The 22,043-nt window shown below is 53.4% G+C and overlaps 1 protein-coding gene across 5 annotated transcripts in view; it reads right to left on the bottom strand.

The window, feature by feature from the left end:
* Positions 1-351: 351 nt before the first annotated feature.
* The window catches only part of KIF6 (kinesin family member 6), a 425,992-nt gene continuing 404,300 nt past the window's right edge, over positions 352-22,043 (bottom strand). The window contains exons 19-22 of one of the 5 annotated variants that reach the window (XM_006074725.4): positions 19,439-19,539; positions 11,080-11,169; positions 8,778-8,884; positions 2,402-2,544 (exon numbers count right to left, since the gene is read on the bottom strand). In XM_006074725.4, the coding sequence (XP_006074787.4) occupies positions 2,534-2,544; positions 8,778-8,884; positions 11,080-11,169; positions 19,439-19,539 (309 nt within the window). In that variant the 3' untranslated portion in view covers positions 2,402-2,533. Of the gene's footprint in view, positions 2,545-8,777; positions 8,885-11,079; positions 11,170-19,438; positions 19,540-19,980; positions 20,135-22,043 lie in introns of those variants that run through there. The other 4 variants (XM_006074726.4, XM_006074723.4, XM_006074724.4 and 1 more) reach the window with 4 other exon arrangements.

Here is a 22,043-nt window from a genome sequence, read left to right as displayed (position 1 = left end):
GCCCACAGGGCTGAGGGGAAGTTGCACCGGGGGAGCGGCCGTCCACGTCAGAGGCCGGCCTCTGTGGGGAGGGGGCAACTTCGGGGGCTGTCTGTGTTCCTCTCGTCTTTTCCTCTCCGGCCTCAGCGACTGTTCTAGGAGGGGGTTTGCGCTCTGCGTGGGGCCACGTCACACATCCCTGTCAACGAGGCCTTTGGGTCTGGGAGGTGACTTCTGGGCAGGAGCGCTATGGTCCGCAGACGAACCAGCTCCAGAGGGCTGGGTACCAAGGTGTGCTGGGTACTCTGAGTCTGTTTCTGAGGGAGCCTGGCCCACTCCATGCCATCCTCGGGGCTCGTAAGAGAGAGAGAAAGAGCGTGTTTGTGTCCTGCGGGCTCCTGGGCAGGCTTCTAGAATCAGGCTGTGAGGGCAATTTGTGCCCCCCTCACTGGTTCCGTGGACTTTCCCAAGGATTTGCTACATGCCACGTGGGGGCCAGGTTGCCCAGTGGGCCCAGGGGAGGTCACGGGGGCCCAAGAAGCAGGAGCGTGGCTCTGACTCTGCCACTCGTGAACTAAGGACATATTGCTGGGGACACAGTGATGGGCAGGACAAGCAATCCCTTGTTGTTGTGGGGCTTTTAGGCTTGGCGGTGGTGGGCTCTGAAGGCCATTAGAGAAGAAGCAAGCAGGGGATTCTCTGGCAGGCCAGTGGACGGCTTGCTGTCAATGCCGAGGACCTGGGTTCAAATCCTTGTTGGGGAACTGAGATCCCACAAGACGTGCACCATGGCCAATAAAGGGGAAAAAAGAAAAGCAAATAAAGATCTGAGATCTGTCAGGTAGCGATGAAAAGATAACAGAGTGACGGGGTAGAGGGTGACCAGGGTGGGGGTGTCCCTCTAGTGGGCGTGATCAGGGAAAGCTGCCTGTGGAGGGGACCTCTGCCGCTAACTGGCTGTATAATTAACAACCAGGACCTCCCTTTCACTTCATTTTTCTTTCTTTTTTTAAAATAATTTTATTCATTTATTTTTGGCTGTGCTGGCTCTTTGTTGCTACGTGGACTTCTCTAGTTGCAAGGAGCCGGGGCTGCTCTCTAGTTGCGGTGCTGGGGCTCCTCACTGCGGTGGCTCCTCTTGTCGTGGGGCGCAGGGGCTTCAGTAGCTGCAGCTCTGGGCTCTAGAGCACAGGCTCAAGAGCTGTGGCTTGCGGGCTTAGCGGCTCCTTGGCATGTGGGATCTTCCTGGACCAGGGATGGATGGAACCTGTGTCTCCTGCATTGGCAGGTGGATTCTTTACCACTGAGCCACCAGGGAAGCTCCCCCCACTTCAGTTTTCTAATGTTATAAACAAGGGTGTGGGTCAGAGGAGCTCTGTCTAGCTTTGAAATGTAATCACCTAGCTTCTCTTGCATGATCCTGTTACCCAGACCTGAAAGGGTCGGGAGGGGGTGTGGGGAAACTGACTATGCCGTACTCTCTCTCTGCTCCCTCCCCTGGGCGACTCATGGGCCAGAGGTGACAGGGCAGTGGACAAGCGCTTTTATTCGGTTAGCTGCATTTCCAGGGTCCCTCCCCTTTCCCCCGTCCACCCCGCTGCAGCTGGCTTGGACCTACTGCCAGTGTCCTGAGGCGGGTGGCAGTCCCCTCAAGGGCCTCTAAGGGGTGGCCCACCCTCCACTGGCCCTGAGCCTGAAGTGCTGAGAGGACTCCCTGAGATATGATCCTCCGTGGGAGCGGGGAGAATTGGCCCAAACCCTGCTGAGTCCAGAGGCATGGGGTGAAGGTGAGGCCCAAGGTGCCCACACCGCCCCTCTCGGTTCTCAGCAGAGCTCCCGGGAGCCATCCACTGCCCTCTGGGTGCTGCCGTAGGGGTGGCTCCCGGGAGACGCAGCTGATTCAGGTGTTGCCCGTGGGTCATCTGGACCATGAGAGTGGTGGTGCAGGGTCTGGCCTGGGAGGGCAGGGCTGGCCATCTGGATGCCCTGCTGCTCTCCACTGCCTTGCCTATGGTCTGACCTGCTGTGTGACTGCCCCAGCCATTCCTGGGCGTCTCACCCAGGGGCTGCGGCAGGGGAGTGGCGGGAAAATATTGGGTTGGCAGAGAAGTTCATTTGCAATTTTCCTGTATGATACAGAAAAACCCATATGAACTTTTTGGCCAACCCCATAGCTAAAGATAGCCCATTATCATTTCCGCCTCCTTCTACCAGTATGAGCTTCCCTGCCACTGTGCTAGGATGGTACTGTTTCATGATCTCAAAGGCTTGTAGTCGTCTATGTGTAAGACCACAGCAAGGGTGAGCTAAAGCACTCGTTCCACCCCTAGAACCCGGCGCTGCCTGGCTGCCCACAGCTCCAGCACCCACAACAAGGACAGCACCGTGAGCCTGGCCCAGCCCCACTGGCAGCATCCAGGGCTCCATCCTTAAAGAAACACAGCCTCCCAACTGGGATCCAGGTCACTAGTTGCTTCCAGCAGTCCACAGATCGCTGCTGGAGCTGAGCCCTTCTTCTGGAGTCCGTTCTTGCTGCCACAATGCACCGGGGAGCTTACTGGAAACCTGAAAGGAGACGGGTGGTCTCGGTTAGGCTCTGCTTGGGTCACGGACCTCTCGGATCACCCCCCGTGGGTATCAGGTGGCGCACCGCTCAGGGCCTTACTCCCAGGGGGCTATGTCTACTCCCCAAACACTGTAGGAACTGCCTGCCTGCTTTGCTCTTCGCAAAAGTCTCATCACCCCGAGCCAGGACCCACACTCACTTTCCCGCTCCATGGTTTTCACTGACACACCTGTTTCATTCCTGCAGATTCGCTCCTTGTTTTTTGCCTCAGGTATTCATTATATTCCATGATGTTTTATCCTACAACCATGTGGCCCCATCTAGAAGCTTCCCATGGCGGGGCCTGGAGAAAGGGTTCTCTGGCCTAAGAAGCAAGACCCCTGGGTTCTAGCCAGGATGGTCCCCAACCCATGGTATGACCATGGGTAAAACATGCTTGTTCTCTGGGCCTCACTTTTCTTACTTCCAAATTGCTGGAGTAGACCAGGTACCTGGAAAAAGCCAAATAGCTAGTGTGGCTCCCTGCTTTGCAAAGCGGGGCCCACTGACCTGTGGCACGGGCATCTTCAGGAGCTTGTTAAGAGATGTAAACTCTTGGGCCCCACTCAGACTCATTGGACCCAGAAAAGTATGAGAACTAATATGGGGGACGTGCAGTTAATTTGCTTAAAGTTTGGCTACCATAATAAGAATTTCTGAAGATCCTTGGGTAAAGAACACGGTATTTTTTAAAAAACTGCATCAGACAGAGAGATGAGGCGGCTGCAGCATGCAGGTGTGGACGTGGGTACCTGGCAGTGGGAGGTGTGGGCGTGGCTGGCTCACTCTTCCGGAGGGGGAGTCGGTGATTCTCTGCGACGCAGAGAATGTGGGAAGTAATAGGGAGGAAGATGTTGAAAACAATTCAAGGCTATGAACCCTTCATCCCCAAATTTAGTTCTGTGTGCAAGACCTAGTTCCACGGACTTCACTGTCTAATTCAATGGAGATGGTCCTTATTATTATTTTTTTTTATTTAAAAACTTTTATTTTATTTTTGGCTGCACTGGGTCTTCACTCTTTGTGAGGGCTTTCTCTTGTTGTGCTGAGCGGGGGCTACTCAGTATTTGTGGTGTGTGGGCTTCTCATTATGGTGGTTTCTCTTGTTGCGGAGCACGGGCTCTGGGGCGTAGGCTTCAGTAGTTGCGGCCCCGTGGGCTTAGTTGCTCCACGGCATGTGGGATCTTCTCGGACCAGGGATAGAACCTGTGTCCCCTGCACTGGCAGGTGGATTCTTAGCCACTGGACCACCAGGGAAGTCCTGAGATATCCTTATTTATTTAAACAAAAATTATTTAATTTTTGGCTGCACTGGGTCGTCATTGCTTCTCGGACTTCTCTGTAGGGGCTCCTCTCTAGCTGCAGTGCGTGGGCTTCTCCTGTGGGGGCTTCTCTTGTTGCAGAGCACAGGCTCTAGGGTTCATGGGTGCAGTAGTTGCTGCTCCTGGGCTCTAGAGCACAGGCTCGTAGTTACGGTGCTTGGGCTTAGCTGCTCTGTGGCATATGGGATAATCCTGGATCAGGGACTGAACCCACATCTCCTGCATTGGCAGACAGATTCTTTACCACTGAGCCACCAGGGAAGCCCAGTCCTTATTTTTAAGACATTCCTGGCTGTCATAATTGACTCCTAGACCAGGAAGAAAGTCAGACACACCAGAGGGTGGGAAGGTGATGTGTTCTAGTCACTCTGGACCCAAGGTTCCCCCAGCTCTGGTGCAGGTTGGAAAGGGCACCCTTACTGCTACTGCTAAGTCACTTCAGTCGTGTCCGACTCTGTGCGACCCCATAGACGGCAGCCCACCAGGCTCCCCTGTCCCTGGGATTCTCCAGGCAAGAACACTGGAGTGGGTTGCCATTTCCTTCTCCAATGCATGAAAATGAAAAGTGAAAGTGAAGTTGCTCAGTTGTGTCCGACTCCTAGTGACCCCACGGACTGCAGCCTACCAGGCTCCTCTGTCCATGGGATTTGCCAGGCAAGAGTACTGGAGTGGGGTGCCATTGCCTTCTCCCTAGGGTGCCTTAGGAATCCTCATACCCAGGCCACTCACAGGATGGATTAAATCAGAATCTCTGGGCCCCGGCTGTTCTGAAGAACGGCCAGGTCCAAACCCGCTGCTTTTATTTCTCTGTTCCAAGAGTTGGCGAGGGCAGGTACTGGGGACTGTTAGGCATGTGGCTGTGGACCAAGTCACAGGTCTGAGGCTTCTTCTGCACCACTGAGAAGCGTCCTGGGCCAGGACTGGTAAGGAGCACAGAGTCGGAGCCAGCTCCCCACTAGGGCTGTCCCTGCTTCCCTGCCCCAGACACTTGCCTGCAGTGAGGACTGGGGGTGAGGGTGGGGCTGAGAAGAATGGGCCCAGTGCTGGGCTCAGAGTGCACGATATTCAAAGACATAGCCTTTCACACGGATCGACCTCCACTCACAACAAATGTCCCAGATCCCATCCATTCTCTATGAACCTCATTTAAGTAATGGAGCTACCAGTCGATGCTGGTGACTGTGGATTCCCAGGGTGGAGGGCACTGCTACACCATTGAAACCACCACCGCACCTCACCGCGTTGGATCAGGTCTCAACACACAGGCCAGTTTCCCCGCTGATGGCTCCCTGGCGCTCAGCAGGTTACGAGGGAACTTTGTGGACCTTGTCTCAGGAGAGCTGTCCACCGGGGCAAAGGTGGAATCTGGACCTGACAGGGGTGACAGGGAGGCTGGAGGAGGTGAGCGGCCCCGGGTCGCCCAAGGCCGAGATGGACAGCCCTTACGTCCCGGTCTCTTCCTTCCCAGATCTGTGCTGTTTCCATTTCCCTGGGAGGGCTCCTGATGGAAGGAGAGAGCCAGGGGCTTCTCAGAGCGGAGGTGCTGGGGCTAGGGGGACTGGGGGGCTTTGGGGATTCTCCTCCTGGCTGGAGAAGAGGGCGTTGTGGTCACGGTGGGTCACAGCAAACATCAAAGTTCCAGACAGACATTCTTCCAAACTCAGGATTAAGGAAGATTCTAGAAAGGGGTTAATCTCATTTTCTCCACTCTCGAAGCCACTGTTGGCAGCTAGAAACAGCAGCTTTGACACCATGGATGACTAATGCCCCTTCCGGGGGAGATATACCTGTCCACGTGTGCCCCTGGCAGGGATTGGAACGCTCCACAGCTTCCCCAGGAATCCTAAATCAAACAGATTCATCCTGGCCCTTGGTGAAGCCTAAGAGCCGGCTAAATCACCCTTTCCGGGCTCTTGTTCCTTGGCTGACGGTCACAAATCCCCCATAATGAGCACTTGTGAAGGAGCCCCGCCAGACAGTGCCACTGAATTAAGAGCAGAGGGGCCCAGGGCAGGGACGGGCAGTGTTTGCTTTGGCTGCGGAGGGGAGGGCAAGGTGCCTGGGCCCAGCCCGTGTGTTTGCCCACAGGGAGGCCTGATAAGTGGGCTGTGTAGACAGCGCGGCGTGGTGGACCGGGGCCATCTGCCATGCGTCGGGGGTGGGGGGAGACCACACCTGCTGCTCTGCAGCCCCGACCTGGCCAGAGGGGGGCCCTTTTCACCCTGTCTTCAGCTTCCCTGGGGCCCCGCGGTCACTAAGAACCCGGGATTATTTTCCTCCCCTTGGGGAATAAAAACTGAACCCTCGAACTTGTGTTTGTTTTGATGAATTACTTCCAGGCTGCCGTTTGTTTGGAAAACCAAGCTCCCCAGCTGCAGGGAGGGTGGAGGCTGAGGGAAAACACCCTCAGCAAGCTGGCTTTCCAGACGGCTCGGCCCAGCGGAGTGCGGGAGGCCTGGGTTCTCCTGGCTCTGCCATTGCAGTGGGGGGTGGGGGGTGGTGGGTGGTGGGGGGTGTACCTCAGCTTCCTCTCCTGTCAAAAGGGGGGAATCATACTCATGGTTCTGTGTGCCTTACAAGTGTGTTGAGGGCACCACATGGAATAATGTTCATGAAGAAAACATAACTGGTAACCTGCTCTAAACATCATAATGAAAGCACCCCAGCTGGACTTCCCTGGTGGTTCGGTGGCTGAGACTCCATGCTGCTCCCAATGCAGGGGGCCCGGGTTCGATCCCTGGTCAGGGAACTAAGATCGTGCATATAAGCAACTAAGATTCCGCGTGCCACAACGAAAATGGACCATCCCGCGTGCTGCAACGAAGACCTGGTGCAGCCAAATAAAGTAAATACATAAAAATAAATAGTTAAAAAAAAAAAACCAAGAGTGCCCCAGTCTTTGACCCAGTTTCCTGCACCAGCCAGGCCTGGTGTCAGCGGGAAGATGCCATCCTGCCATAGACCTTGGATGTCTGCCTTTTCTCTTTGGAGCGGGTTGGAGGGTCACATCACTAATGTGTGAAACAAAAGCTGAGTAAATGGAACTTTAAAATATTGCTTATTTGTAGACTTTTGGATGGGACAAATGATGGTTGAATTTTATGAATTTGTTCCTGGGGGTGGGGGTGTCTCCTAGCTCCAAGAACAATGCTCCCTCCACTTATGTCCTGGACATTATTCCGTCAACTTCCTCAAAGAATTTTCTCTTGCATTTTGGTCCTCTTTCCCACATCATAAATCCCCCTCCATTTTTTCTCCCCTTCCTGGGCTGTTCCTTTCAGTGTATAAACAAATCTGCGTGACCCCCACGTGTCCCTTGCAGGCGGCAGTAAGTCCAAGCCATCCAGACCTTCCCAGGAAGGTACTTCCCTGAGAACCACTGGCTCCTGGTCCTCAGTGGCCTGCACGACACTCTGGGGCCGGAGTGAGCTTTCCAGACCACTGGTCAGATGACATCACGCTATGGTTTCAATTCTTCCCGGAGTTCCCACCACGCACTCCTGGAGCAGAAGCCAAGCCCAGGAGGCCTGTGGGATCCTGCCCTCCTCCCTGGCTTGGTCCCCTGTCCCAGCCGTGCTAGTCTCTGTCCCACTCTGTGACCATGCTCAGTCCTTCCCCTCTGGGCTGGCCCTTGCTGCTCCTCCCAGAGTGAGTGGAACCCTGGCCCCCAGAACCACAAGGCTGCGTCATCCTCACTCTTAGGCCTCAGTTTTGAGTCTCCCCCTTCCCGCCTCCCAGATAAAAGCATCTCTCTGGGGATCTCTATGCATCACGTATTCCAGCTACTTCGGAGCTCTCGTTGGCGCCGAGGATGAACTTATGTCTCTCGGATGTGTTCACAGCCTCTCTCCTTCCTTCCAGCCCGTCGAGGGCTTCAGTCTTGTTCACTGATATGGCCCCAGCACTGGTACAATGCCCGGCATACAGAAGATGTCTAATAAACACAGTGCTCATTTACCGACTGGCTGTCTGATATTGCTCTGTGTCTGAAACGTATCATTAGAGTATTTGGGGGATGAGTGGGGGGTGGGGGAGGAGGGGCATGGCTTGGAGAGTACTCAATCTGAATCCAAATTTTTCTAACCCTAACCCTAACCCTAACCCGTCTGGTGCCTTGTGGCCGTGTGAAAGCGACGCTAAGCCAGACGAGTAGCCTTTGGATTACTGAGATGAGGCCAAGACTAAAAGGAGGGCTGGGGTCAGGGGCCCCGGATGGAGGCTGGTCCCACGGGTCTCCAGGGAGAGGAAAGAAGTCCTGTCCACACAGGAGGGCAGGGGCCACGAGGAAGCGGGGGAGGCCAGTGATGGAGGCCAGGCTGGGCCTTCTCTTTCTCTTCCAGCTCCTGACACACCGCATATTTCTTCTCTGACTGTTCCCCTGTCCTCAGGCCTGGGCCTTCAAGTGGTGTTCACACCTACAACTCGCTGGCAAGAACCAGGCTCCAACAGGAGAGTAAGATTTTGAGCTGGGGGTCGAACGAGTTCCCAGCCGTCGGTCATCCCTTCGTTTGGAGCGGGCAGATGGAGGGGAGCTGGCTCTGGGGACAGGCGACCAGACATCATCCTAAAGAGCTGGGGACGGAGGGACACTTTGCCAAGAGGGGCAGGCAGGGGCCCCTGGGCCGGCCACCCCCTTGGCCTGTCTTGGTGTGTCCGAGGCTGCCTTCTGGGGCTGTCTCCAGGAGGAGGCAGCGGTGGCAATGCAGGAGGTGACTGCAAGGCCCTGCCCGAGGCTTTGGGAACCTGTGGAAGCTTCCTATTTCCTCAGCTCCCTGTTGTTCCAGCTTTCCCCACACCGCCCCTCCCCCCGACAACCTAGGGCCTGACCATGACCTGGGCCCTGGAGGAGCTGCTGGGGAAGGGGCTCTTACCTGTCCTCTGCAGGATGTTATGTCTGGCCTTAATGAAGGCCAGGATGTCGGAGTCCGTCTGGCTGTCCCCTGTGAGAGGGACGGACGACAGTGGCCTCTCTGGGATGCTGGGGACAATGACACACCACACTTTACCATGCTTGACCTTTGGTTCTGGGATTCACCTTGCCAGGGCACTTTTCCTTGCTCATGGCTGGATCCACTCTCACCCCCGCTTCTCTGCAGCTCCTGCAGCAAGCCGCCTGCACCCACGCGAGGCACGTGGCACCTGGTATTTTGGCTCAAACCCTTCGTGGCTTCTCATCAGCCTTGGGATGAAATTTGGACTCGTCCCTGTGTGATCTAGGCTGCTCACTGCACTCCAGCCACCCCGTTTCTCTGATAGACCAGGCTCCTCCCGGCCTCTGGCCCTTCGCTTTGCCATCTCCTCCTTCTGGGCTGCTCCGTCCCCAGACCTTCACACGGCTGCACGAGCTTTCAGCACCTCCTCCATCCCCTCACCCCCACCTCTCTGCCCCACCTCTAACTGACACAAACCAAGCCCATTCTAGGGTGGGCCTGCCTTCCTCAGCCCCTGGCTTAGGTGTTGTATCCTCTAGGACATGACCCCACTGCACCCCCACCCCCACCCCCACAGGAGGTGAGCGCAAGGCCCTGCCCGAGGCTTTGGGAACCTGCAGAAGCTTCCTGCTTCCTCAGCTCCCTGTTGTTTCAGTTCCCCCCCTGGCCTCCCTGCCTTGGGCCTGACCATGATGTCGGCCCTGGAGGAGCCGCTTAGCTAGCCCTTAGCTAGTTGCTCCTGAGACAGAGATAACTCTTTCCCCTTCTCTCCTTAAAAAGAGAACCATACACTATTTAGCCCAGCAAGTTGCCACATTCAGAATACTACATTTCCCAGCCTTCTTTGCAGCTATGTGTGGTCAGGTGACCAGATTGTGGCCAATGAGATTTGGAAGAAGTGAGATTTCTTTTCCCCTTTAAAAAGGGAGAGATGCAAGGCTCCTCTCCCTTCTCATTTTCCATGCAACCCCTAGACGTAAAATCCTCCTTGAGAAATTCAAACGAGGTGCTCTCCTGGCTCTGGCAAGCATTAGTCCTCGCACCCGTCACTCCACAGGGCATGGACAGTATCGACTCCCTTAGAAGGTGGGGAGGATTGTATGTAACAGAGGGTTGCTTATCACCTCATGCAATATTTGGCATTCTGACTGCAGCTCAGCGAGAAGAGCTAGAGCAGGGCTGGGGCAGGGAGGCGGGGGCAGCTCTGCAGTTGTGCCTTCCGTCCAGAGTGGGGGTGTAGGGGTGGAGTGGGGGGTGGTGGTGGGTGGAATTCACCCTTGGGCAGCCTGTGGAGAAGAGCAGGGCCTGCCGGGTGAAGCAGGGCTCGCGGGTAGTCTAGTCAGAGGGCACTGGAGACACGCACTGGGGGTAGGGGCCGCATCGGCTTTGCTCAGCCTGAGGCCAGGCCTATCAACTCCATCCCTTCCCACCTGGGACTCTGCGTGGAGCTGGTGGGCTACATGGAACTGCCCCTGGCCTGGCTCCTGTTCCTTTAGTGGCCCCAGGTACATCAATTTACGACGACACATGGGCTTCCTGGCTGGTGCTAGTGCTAAAGAAGCCGCCTGCCAGGGCAGGAGACATAAGAGACACAGGTTCAATCCCTGGGTGGGGAAGATCCCCCGGAGGAGGGCATGGCAATCCACTCCATTATTCTTGCCTGGAGAACCTCATGGACAGAGCAGCCGGGCAGGCTACAGTCCATGGGGTCACTAAGAGTCGGACACGACTGAAGCGACTTAGCACAGATGCACGTGAAGCAACTCAGGCTCCCCAGGTGGCGCTAGTGGTAAAGAACCCGTCCGCCAGTGCAGGAGACATAGAGATGTGGGTTTGATCCCTGGGTTGGCAAGATCCCTTGGAGGAGGGCATGGCAACCCACACCAGTATTCTTGCATGGAGAATCCCATGGACAGAGGAGCCTGGTGGGCTACAGTCCATGGAGTCGCAAAGAGTCAGACACGACTGAAGCGACTTAGCATGCACGCACGCATGTGGACCAACTCTGCCTGCACGGGGCCCCAGTGACTCTGGGGACACTTCCTCAGCTCTGGGAGTTGGCATCTGTGAGAGATTCCAGGGAATTCCTGGGGTGCCAAGGTGGAGGCCTGCCCTGGGCTCCGTCTGTGAAGCCACTGCACTGAGGGGCTGCTGGGGCTGAGAGAAGCTGACTGGCGGTTTCAGCCCGCTGCACCCACGGCAGGGCTGTCGCGGGAGTCAGAGGGGGAAGAAGACCACAGACCTGTCCTCCATGGGGGCACCAGGGCTGCTCTGTTCCTGGCTGTGCAGGAGGGGGCCAGGCGAGGGCAGGATCTTCCTGGCGTACACATCGCTGTAAAGACAGATCAACAGGAGACAAATGTGTGGAAGGAGGTTTGCAGAGGAGAAATCTAGAGTTTATAGTTAGGAGCTGTATGGATTGATTGAGAGTTTGTGCCTCCCGAAAACTCATATGTGGGAATCGATTCCCCAGCGTGATGGTATCTGGAGGTGGGGCCCTTGTAAGGTAACTTGTCTGGATGAGATCATGAGTGTGGAGTCCCCAGCATAGGACTGGTGGCCTTATAAGAAGAGGAAGAGAAAGAAATCAGAGCTGTCCCTCTGCTGTGTGAGGACTCAGAGGAGACAGCCATCTGCAACCCAGAAGGAGGTTCTCACCAGGAGCTGATCCCTTTGGACCTTCGCCTGGGACTTCCCAGCCTTCAGAACTGTGAGAAGTAAACAAATTCCTGTTGTCTAAGCTGCTTAGTCTATGGTTTCGCTTATGGCGGCCCAACCTGACCATGGCAGAAGCCAAGACTCTGTTATGGATGATGCTCAGTCTGTTCAAGCTGCTATAATAGAACGCCATGAACGGGATGGCTTCAACTACAGGAATTTATTTCTCGCTGTTCTGGAGGCTGGAGTTCTGAGGTCAAGGGGTCTGCAAGGTCAGGTCAAGGCTGCCAAATTCTTGTGTCCTCACATGGTAGAGAGAGTGAGCTCTCTGGCCTCTTTTTTATCAGGGCACAAATCCTATTCCTGAGGGCCCCGCCCTCATGACCTAAAGACTCATCTCCAAATACTATCACTTTGGAGGTCAGATGTCAACAAACGAGTTTTTGGAGGACACATACAGTTTATAACATTCTGCCCCGACCCCACTCCCCCCAATTTATGTCCTTCTCATGTAAAATACATTCGTTTCACTCCACCAGCCCCCGGCTTGTGCCAGTATCAACGCTAAATCTCATCCACTGAGGTATCATCTCAATCAGATGTGGGTGAGACTCAAAGAAGGATTCATCCTAAGGCAAAAATCCCTTGTTGGCTGTGAACCTGTGAGACCTGACAAGGTATGTGCTTCCAAAATGCAATGATGGGACAAAGCATAAGATAGACATTTCCATCCATTTTACCTTTTTCATTCCAAAAGGGAGAAATAGGAGAGAGGAAGGGAGTGAAGGTCCCAAGCAAACCCAAAGCCTACAATGCAAACTTCATGGGATCTTAAGGTTTGAAAGGTCTGGACCCTCTTTGGCTTGATGCTGTACCCCCCAGACCCACTAGGGGTGAAGGTCCTGTCTTCTGGACCCATGGGTGGAGGTCCTTCATGGTTTTGCTGAGCAGCCCCACCTCCACATCTTTGGGCAGAGGCTGTCTGGCTTGTTGAAAGCAAGGCTATGCCCCCTCGCCCCCCGACACCTTTTGAAACAGACGAGGCAGTTGTGATGATCTGTGAATTGCCTCTGTGGTCATTCTTGCCTTGACCTAAAGGCTACTGCCCGTTCACATTGGATTAGCTCTATAGTCCCGTCCTGTGAGATCTGAGAGGTCCACCAGCCTTCCTTTCTTCCTCTCATCTCCTCCCCTTCAGTTCAGTCTCACAGTTTTCCCTCTAGGAAGGCTGATAAAGCCCGCGATCCACACCCACGCTAGTCTCCCAGTGTTCTCTTCTGATACATTTCCTCGATTTTTGCAATATGAATAGGCTGAGATGTTTCCAAATCTTTACATTTGAGTTCCTTTTTGCTTAATAATTCTCAAATCATTTCTCTCTTCTTGAATTTTGATCTCAGCAGTCAGGAAGGGCCTGGGCCTCTCCTGCAACTCTTTGCTTAGAAATCTCCTCAGCTAAACATATGGTTTTGTCACTTGCAAATTATTCCTTCTACAAAAGGCCAGAACGTGAGCGTAGTTCAGTCAAGTTCTTTGCCACTTTAGAACAAGATCACTTTTTCTTCAGTGTCCAGTAGCATGCTCCTCGTTTCTGAGACCTCACCATGGGCTTTACCATCCATATTTCTAAGAACATGTCCAGAAGATGGACATGTTCTCCTCAGCTCTCCTCAGCTCTCCTCTTTCCTGTCTTTCTTTCTTTCTTCCTATTTTTTTTTTTTTTTCCCGTGGCTGCACTCCGTCTTCATTTGGGTGCTCGGGCTTAGTTGCCCCACAGCATGGGGAATCTTAGTTCCCAGACCAGGGATCGAACCCACATCCCCTGCATTGGAAGGCAGATTCTTAACCACTGGACCACTAGCAAAGTCCCTCCTCTTTCCTTTCTGAGCCCTCGCCGGAACTGCCTTTAAAAGTCCATTCATGATGATCTTAGTGTCTTACAGCACGAGCTTCCAAACTCTTCTAAGCTTCTACTCATGACTCACTTCCAAAGCTGCTGCTACATTTCTAGGTATTGGTTATGGTAACACCCTACGTCTTATACTAATTTCTGACTGAGTCAGTTTGGGCTGCTATAGCCAAGTACCATAAACCGAATGGCTCATAAACAGTGGAAATTCATCATTTCTCTTGGCTTTGGGGCTGTGCGTCCGAGGTCAGGTGCTGGCATGGTTGTGTTCTAGTGAGGGCCTTCTTCTGGGTTTCAGACTGATGACTTCTTCTTGTGCTCTCACGAGGTAGAAAGAGAGAGAGCTAGTTCTCTGAACCTTTTTCAAGATTTTTTTTTTTTTGATGTGGACCAATTTAAAAGTCTTTATTGGTTACAATAGTGTTTCTGCTTTATGTTTGGGTTTCTGGGCCGCAAGGCATTTGGGATCCTAGCTCCCTGACAAGGGGTCGAACCCACGCAGCCTGTGTTGGAAGGCCAAGTCCTAAGCACCGGACCAGCAGGAAGTCCCTGGACTCCCCTTACGAGGAATAATCCCGTTTTTGAGGGCCTCACCCTCATGACCAAATTACCTCCCAAAGGCCCCATCTCTTAATACCATCTCACTGGGGATTAGCGTTCGATATGAATTTGGCGGGGGCACGAACATTCAGTCTATAATAGATGTTTACACGTTAATTCTCATTGTCAGAGCGTTGCATGTACCGGCTGTGGAAGCCGAACAAAGACAACAGTGAACACAGCTGCCACTTGCAGACGCTGGCCTCACACAGGTCCTGGGAGGGCGCTCAGCAAACATCACCCCACGTAATCCTCTCGATAGCCTCCTCATCCCCATTATATCGTTGAGAAAAGCTGAGGCTTAGGAAGGCTAAAGAGATTCTAAAAGTTCCCCAGCTGGTAAGTGGCAGTATCTGGATTTAATCACAACTCCGTGAAGCTTCAGAACTTGAGCTTTATTTTTATTTTTGGCTGTGCTGGGCCTTCGTTGCTGTGTGTGGGTTTTCTCCAGTTGGGGTGAGCGGGGGCTCCTCTCCAGTTGTGGTACGCAGGCTTCTCATCGCAGTGGCTTCTTTGCTATGGAGCACTCGGCTCTAGGCAGGAGGGCTCGGTCAGTAGTCGTGGTTCCCGGGCTCTAGACTACGGGCTCCGTAGTTGCGGCACACGGGCTTAGTTGCCCCGCAGCACATGGGATCTTCCCAGACCAGGGATCGAACCAGTGTCTTCTGCTTGGCAGGTGGAGTCCCAACCACTTGCTTTATTAACCAGACTCAACTCTGGCATTCTAAGGACACACATGAGACACACAGCTTGTTCCTGGCTGCGTGGATGACCCTGGGTGGCCCTGGTTGACCGGCTCTGTGCTCTCTGAATCAGGAGTCAGAGCCAGCAGCTCCGCAGATGCAGCTTTGCACGTTTAATGGATGCCGGCTCCTTGCCTTGCTCCCCAGTTGGGAGACAGTGGAAACCAGTAGCACCCCAAGGAGGTGAAGAGATAAGCCGTCCGGAATGGCAGTGATGTGAGAGATCCCCTCCCTTGCTTTATGACGTCCTGCCTAGACCAGAGTCAGAGCAGAAGGAGGCCTGCAGAGTCACCTGGCCAGAGCTCTCCTTTTCCCAGTGGGGACTCGCGGGACAAATAGCAGTAGGGTTAGAGACAGGGCCTCTGGCTTTGCCCAGCCCGTGTCATCAGCCACAGGCTCTCCATGGGCCCGACAAGCTGCTGTTCCAGCCGTGAGCACCGCTTCTTCCCCAGCTCCAGCCTTCTGCCTTCTCCCGTCTCAGCCAGAGGCAGGGTCTCTTACCCTGGGCCTGCCTCTACTGGCTCAGGACTGTGGGTCCTACAAACAGGAAAGGAAACAGAGCCTAGGGTTTTTTTTCACCCCCAGCATCTCAGAGACTCTGCACTGAGTCTAAGAGAGCAGGGCATCTGTGCCGTTTGGCCAGGGCTGCTGCAGGACCAGTGGTGGCCGCAAGGTGGCAGGCTCTGCACGCCTTTCTTTGGAGAACAGAAGCTGGCTTCAGAGCTCCTTCTGAACAGTGTCTGGGGTACAGCCTCAATACAGGAGGGAGAAAGAGCTTTCCATCCTGCAGGTGCTGCAATGACACCAGGCCGAGGTCAGTTTGGAGACTGTAGCAAGCCTTGCAAGATCCAGCCATTGGCACGCAAATGGCTCAGGAACTCAACGGTTTCCCAGAGGAGATGCTGGAGGATGCTCACAGGTGCCAGCTGCTGAGAGTTGGGGGTGGGCGGAAGAGAGTGGAGCTGGAGCTGGCAGGGCAGAGGGCATGACCACACCAGGGCAGAGGGAGCATGTAGTACCCTCTGTGGGGACCCAACCGCCCAGCCTGTTACCTCCAGCAGCTCATGCAGGAGGATGGTGCAGTATGGAGGCCGTAGCTCCAGGACAGGGGTGGGGGGCTGTGGGGTGGGGGGGGATGGGAGTGGTTGGAGGGGAAGGACTCCTCCAGTCCGGAGGCTTCAGGAGCGTCCCAGGATGCCACAGCCTCTGAACCCTCAGGGCCATACCACAGTGACCTTTGTCCTCTCTCCTGACCCTCCAGCCTTTGACAGTGAATTCATTTCTCACACAGACGTGCCTTCTTGGAGAGACAGCACGCCAGCCATCAGAACTGATTATCTCTTTATTCATATGGATTAATTAGTATTATTAATAATGATTAGGCCTCCTGGGTTGCCCATCAGCATGCGGTGAATTTAGTGTGATTGGCCCACAGGCCCTAAACATCCCTGGGGAAGGGATGAAGTCAGGTCTCTGTCAGAGTCTAAGAAGCAGAGGACCAGCCCCTGGGCTGCGGAGGGTCCATTGGGAGGAGCAGCCTCTCTGGGGCTCAGGGGAGACCAGCAGCTGGACTCCCGCTCTCCCACTCCGGCAGCTTTCAACACTGAAAGCTGGGACATTCATCTGTTCATGGAAGGATAGTGACAGAGGGATCTGGGCGCAGCTTACGGATAAGACAAGGGCATCCCAAAGGGGGATGCTGGCTTGCCCGAGGGCCCGTAGCTCAGGAGAGCACCCTGGGTGAAAGTGTAAACTGAGGGGACTCCTTGCAGGTAACCCATGGTGAGCTGATGGGCAGCTTCGAGATCCAAGGTTCTGAACCTCAAGGTTTAGGATCTGTGGTAAGCATACCCAGGGATCACTTTAATTTGGGATGGGTGTGTGCATACTCAGTCGCTTCAGTAGTGTCTGACTCCTTGCAACCCCATGGACTGTACTCTGCCAGGCTCCTCTGTCCATGGGATTCTCCAGGCAAGAATACTGGAGTGGGTTGCCATGCCCTCCTCCAGGGGATCTTCCCCACCCAGGGATCGAACCTCTGTCTCTTACCTCTCCTGCACTGGCAGCTGGGTTCTTTACCATTTGTGCCACCTGGGAAGCCCTAAACTTGGGATACCCAGGGAATATCCTGGAAGGCCAAGGCCAGACGGGCCATTCTTCTCAGACAAGGCAGAGGCCGGGGGAGGGTTCTAACAGTGTTTCCCAAGGAGATCCTAAGAGGTCTGCCCAGTGGCCGGGTCTTAGACCCAGTCCAGGGTGGGCACTCTCTTAGAGGAGCTGGCAGTGGATGGACACATGGACAAGCAACAGAGAGTTGCCTGGGTGGAGAGGGAGGAGGGGGAGAAGCATTGGGAGGAAGACGAGAAAAGGGAGAAAAAGAATGTAGGATGGGGGAGGTTAGGGAAAGCAAGAAAGGAACGGAAGGAAGGGGAAGAAGGGAGGGAAGCAGTGAGCAGGAGGGAGGAAGCGGGGGGAGCAGGAAGGATAAAGTGCTGCTCAACATGGAGCCTGGAGTAGGGCTGAAACTGCAGCTCTTTCCATTGCTTTTTGTTTGTTTTTTTGTTTTTGGCCACACCTCTTGTTAATCTCAGAATTCAGAGCATCACAGCAATGAATGATGTTGCCGTTTCTCCACATCCTCACCGGCATTTGGTGGTATCTGTTTCATACATTTTATTCTAGCCATTCTCATAGGTGTGCAGTGATATCTGGTTGTTGCTTTAATTGTAATTGGCAATGATCTGTGATGCATCCTGTTGTACACTTATTTGCCATCTGTATATCTTCTTTGGTGAGTGGCTGTTCAGATCTTTTGCTGACATTTATATATATATATATATATACACACACACACACATATATCAGAGAAGGCAAGGGCACCCCACTCCAGCACTCTTGCCTGGAAAATCCCATGGACAGAGGAACCTGGTAGGCTCCAGTCCATGGGGTCGCTAAGAATTGGACACGACTGAGCGACTTCCCTTTCACTTTTCACTTTCGTGCTTTGGAGAAGGAAATGGCAACCCACTCCAGTGTTCTTGCCTGGAGAATCCCAGGGACGGAGGAGCCTGGTGGGCTGCCGTCTATGGGGTAGCACAGAGTCGGACACGACTGAAGCGACTTAGCAATAGCAGCAGCATACACATATATATATTTCAAACATTTTCTCCCAGTCTGTAATTTATCTTTTCATTCTCTTAACAGTGTCTTTCATACAGCAGCATTTTTTCATATTTATAAGGTCAAACTTCTCAATTTTTTTTTTCTATTGTGGGATCTAAACTGCCTTTTAAAACATCAGGGTAGCCAAGGAGGACACACCCTGCCAGCTATTAGCCTGGGGCCTAAGAACTCACATCGGCCCATGTTTCCTAAAGCTGGAATACAAGCCGAAGTGCTGGCCCTGAGGACCAGCTTAGGGGGTGTGAAGAAGTCCAGGGGAAAATGTCAGCGAGGTGGTGGACGGCTCATTGGTTGGCTGCTTTGTTTTAAGAACAGGTTTAAATTTTTTAAAAATTTGAAAATTTTTTGGCCACACCACTCAGCATGTGGTGTCTTAGTTCCCTAAACATGGGGTATTGAACCCATACCCCCTGACGTATAGAAGCCTGGTGTCTGAACCCCTGGACCACCAGGGAAGGCCCAAGTGTAGGTTTAGATTTAAAGAGAAGTTGCAAAGCTAGTACAGAGAGTTCCCACGTACCCCACTTCCCGTTTCCCTTATTATATAATCTCACATTCAAGAGAGGCACGTTTGTTGCAACGCTGATACACTGTTATTAACTATAGTCCTCTTGTTATTTGGATTTTCTGAATTTTTCTTATCCAGTCCCATCCAGGACAGCACACTCCATTTGACCATCATATCTCCTCGGGCTCCTCTTGTCTGTGATGGTTTCTCAGAATTTTCTTGCCTTTGATGCCCTTGGGCAGGCCTTTTGTTGAATGCCCCTCAACTGGGATTTGTCTGACCTTTTCCTCATGATTCAATGGGCATTACGGGTTTTTGAAAAGAAGACCAGGAGGCAAAGGGCCGTTCTCATCACAGCATCATGTAGAGGACACTGTCGGACAACCCCATTCCTACCCCCTTTAAAAAGCTCTATTTCACATTCCAGTGCAAGAGCTCGGTTCCTGTCAAGGATCAGGCCCTGGTGGCGGAGGTCGAGGCCCCGCTCCCGCTGGCCTGGCCACGACGCTAGCCGGCCTGTCTGAGGGATGGAGGCTGCACGAGGCAGGTGTCATTGGCTCCACCAGCTGCTCTGCGCCCCCTCCTGAGCCTGGGCAAGGGCACAGTCATCTGCCAGAGCTCCCTGGGTCCCGGCAGGCTGACTCCCCGCTGCCTTCCACCAACACCCCCCCCCACCCCAGGTCACCCCTCCTTCTCCCCTCTGCCAGTCGTTCCTTCCTACCCCGGGGCGGGACCGTGCCCACAGTCTGGCTAAGTTGTTCTTGTCGCTGTGGCAGCCGGTCCCCTGGCTGTCAGAGCCAGAGGGACAGGGCTGGGGGTGGGGAGGTTCTCCCACAGGTCTTAGTGACAGCCACTGGCTTGAGCATCTTCAACTAATTTAACAGTACAGGTCACTCATTTTCCTGGATCACGTAGCCTACAGAGAGACTTTTAGAGCATCAAGACTGGGTTGGGCGAGAGAGGTAGGGCACCCCAACCTGTTGCAGGGTTCTCCCCTTACCTTTTGTTAGAGAGAGGCTGGGACCTTTCGTGCTGGGCTTCTGACATCTGGGGAAAGGGCTTCATGTGATTCGATGGAGTCACTGCTAAGGAGTTTACCTGCTGGTCCAGGAGAAAGTTTCACAGTGTAAGTGTGAATCCAATGACGTGGGAAACTGTCTTTGATGTATTGCTATAAACGTTGGAATATACAACATGTATGGGGAAAAAAATAGATCTAGATGTAGCCATGGACCATGCTGATGGGCGTGGAAACATTCTCTCTGGATAGCAGGCTAAGGGGTGATGTTTGAGTCATTCTGTGTGCTTTTCTCTGTTTTCTGAGTTCTCCAAATTGAGCCTGGTGCACTGGGACGACCCAGAGGGATGGAATGGGGAGGGAGGAGGGAGGAGGGTTCAGGATGGGGAACACATGTATACCTGTGGTGGATTCATTTTGATATTTGGCAAAACTAATACAGTTATGTAAAGTTTAAAAATAAAATAAAATTAAAAAAAAATACAATTTAAAAAAATTATTTATTTATTTTTGGCTGTGCTGGATCTTCTTTATTGCCAGGGCTTTTTCTCTAGCTGCGGCGTACAGGCTTCTCACTGCGGTGGCTTCTCTTGTTGCGTACCACAGGCTCTATCTAGGGCACGAGGGCTTCAAGAGCTGTGGCTTCTGGGCTCTGGAGCACAGAGCCTGTATTACTTTCTGAAGTTAAGAAAAGATGTGTCCACAATGTAATCTGACAGTGCTCCAGAAGTCCTTTCGGCTTTGCCTTCCCTCGTCCCAAAGAGATGCTGGAAGAGTCAGGCTGACGCGCTCAGCGCTGTATGTGGGGGCAGCCGGGCCAGGGTCCCAGAGACCTTGTACGTCTCCACACAGGTCTCCGGAGCAGCAATTAAACCTCCGCTGACCCGAGTCCTAGCAGAACGCCGCCCCCCGCACCGCGCCCCGCCCCCCCCAGCCCCGCCCCGATTCTCCCAGAACAGGAGGGCGTGGGAGGCTGTGAGCGGCTGCTGCCAGGCCACTCCCCCCGTGCCTCGCCGTCTCCCTCGGAGACCGTCAAGGGGCAGCTTCTCATCACCTGCCGCCTTCTGATGAGGCTTATGGCTTTCCGCCTGCCCCACTCAGGCCTCCTCCTCAGGCTATGAAGTGGTGTCGTGGCCGCATGGAGCTGACTCCCCAGCTACACGTGACCTATTGCCCCTGCTGTGGTCACCTGGTCCCTTCTGCTTCTGGGACATCCTGCAGGGTGGAAGGCCCACGCGGCGACACCTTGGCTACCCTGGCTTTCACTGTCCATGCGAGTAATAAACGATCTGAAGCCAGCAGCCTCGACGGGACTCTTCCTGGCTCACACAGAATGACCTACACAACTGTCCTGCGGCCAGATGCCCGTGGGCACCAGCAGGGCTAACGGCCTCACCCACTGGTGACCTCACGAGGGAGGCTTCCTAACTGGAGAACAGACAGAACCCAAGGGGTGCTGTGAGTGTGACCGGGAACCAGGGACATCTTTATCCTTCCTAACTTCCACCTGAAATTTAACATTTCTTTCAGTGATTAAATGTCGACAACAAACCACAGGAGTATGGGAGGCACCAGTGACTCTAACCAGTAGAGATTACACTTATTTTCAGATCACATTACAGTTGGTGCAGCAATCTTGAAATATCTGTGTTCTACTTTGAAATTTTGGTAAGTATGGAGCACTCCCCCAGATCTTATTAATTTGTGCATTTGTAAAACACTATACATATTATTATACCATAACTTTGCTGCTAAAATATTGCGATAACTGTACTTCCGTCTCATTGGTTTTATTTGTCATTGTGTGTATTTAATTTTATCCAAATAGGCTTCTGCATTGTCTGGTCACAGGTGGCAGTAACATACGGGTTATGGCTTGGTTGTGTCTTTGGGAAAATATCTTCCGTGCCTCTCAGCTTCCTCATCCTTAAAATGAAGTGAGCAGCCTGTGAGATGGCCTCGAAGGGTTCTGCCAGCCCCACGAGAGGCAGGATTATGTGTCTGTCGCCTCCTTTGTTGCACACACCTGAGGGGAGGTCACGGGAGGGCGGTGGGAACTGAGGGTTTGTACTAACGTTTCTTACCAGGTTATTCTAGCCTTTATGATATCATAGAGTACTTCTAGGAATTTGTCTAGGAAATATGCAAAAACGTTTCTTCAAATACGTTTCCAGGGAACCAGTCCCCAAACAACCTAAACATTAAACAATAGGAGGCTAAATATATTAAAACAGATCCATATGCTTGAACAGCGAGGGCCTTGGAATGATGTCATGGAATAATAACATGGAAGAGGTGGCAGGCTGGACAACGAGGGAAAAACAAAGGCATTTGTAATACTCAGAGACTAATATGGGCACTTCCCTGGTGGTCCAGTGGTTAAGAATCCGCCTTGCAGTGCAGGGGACACGGGTTTGATCCCTGGCCGGGCAACTAAGAATCCACGTGCCGTGGAGAAACTAAACCCACGCGCTACAGCTGCTGAACCTGTGCAGCACAACTAGAGAGTCCGTGCGCAGCAACAAGACCCCTCGGGTTGCAATTACGACCCGGCACAGCCAAATAAATAAATTCATATTTAAAAAGA

The sequence above is a fragment of the Bubalus bubalis genome, chromosome 2 (genome assembly GCF_019923935.1).
Source record: "Bubalus bubalis isolate 160015118507 breed Murrah chromosome 2, NDDB_SH_1, whole genome shotgun sequence".
Lineage (NCBI taxonomy): Eukaryota > Metazoa > Chordata > Mammalia > Artiodactyla > Bovidae > Bubalus > Bubalus bubalis.
This window is presented reverse-complemented; position numbering and strand designations above follow the sequence as displayed.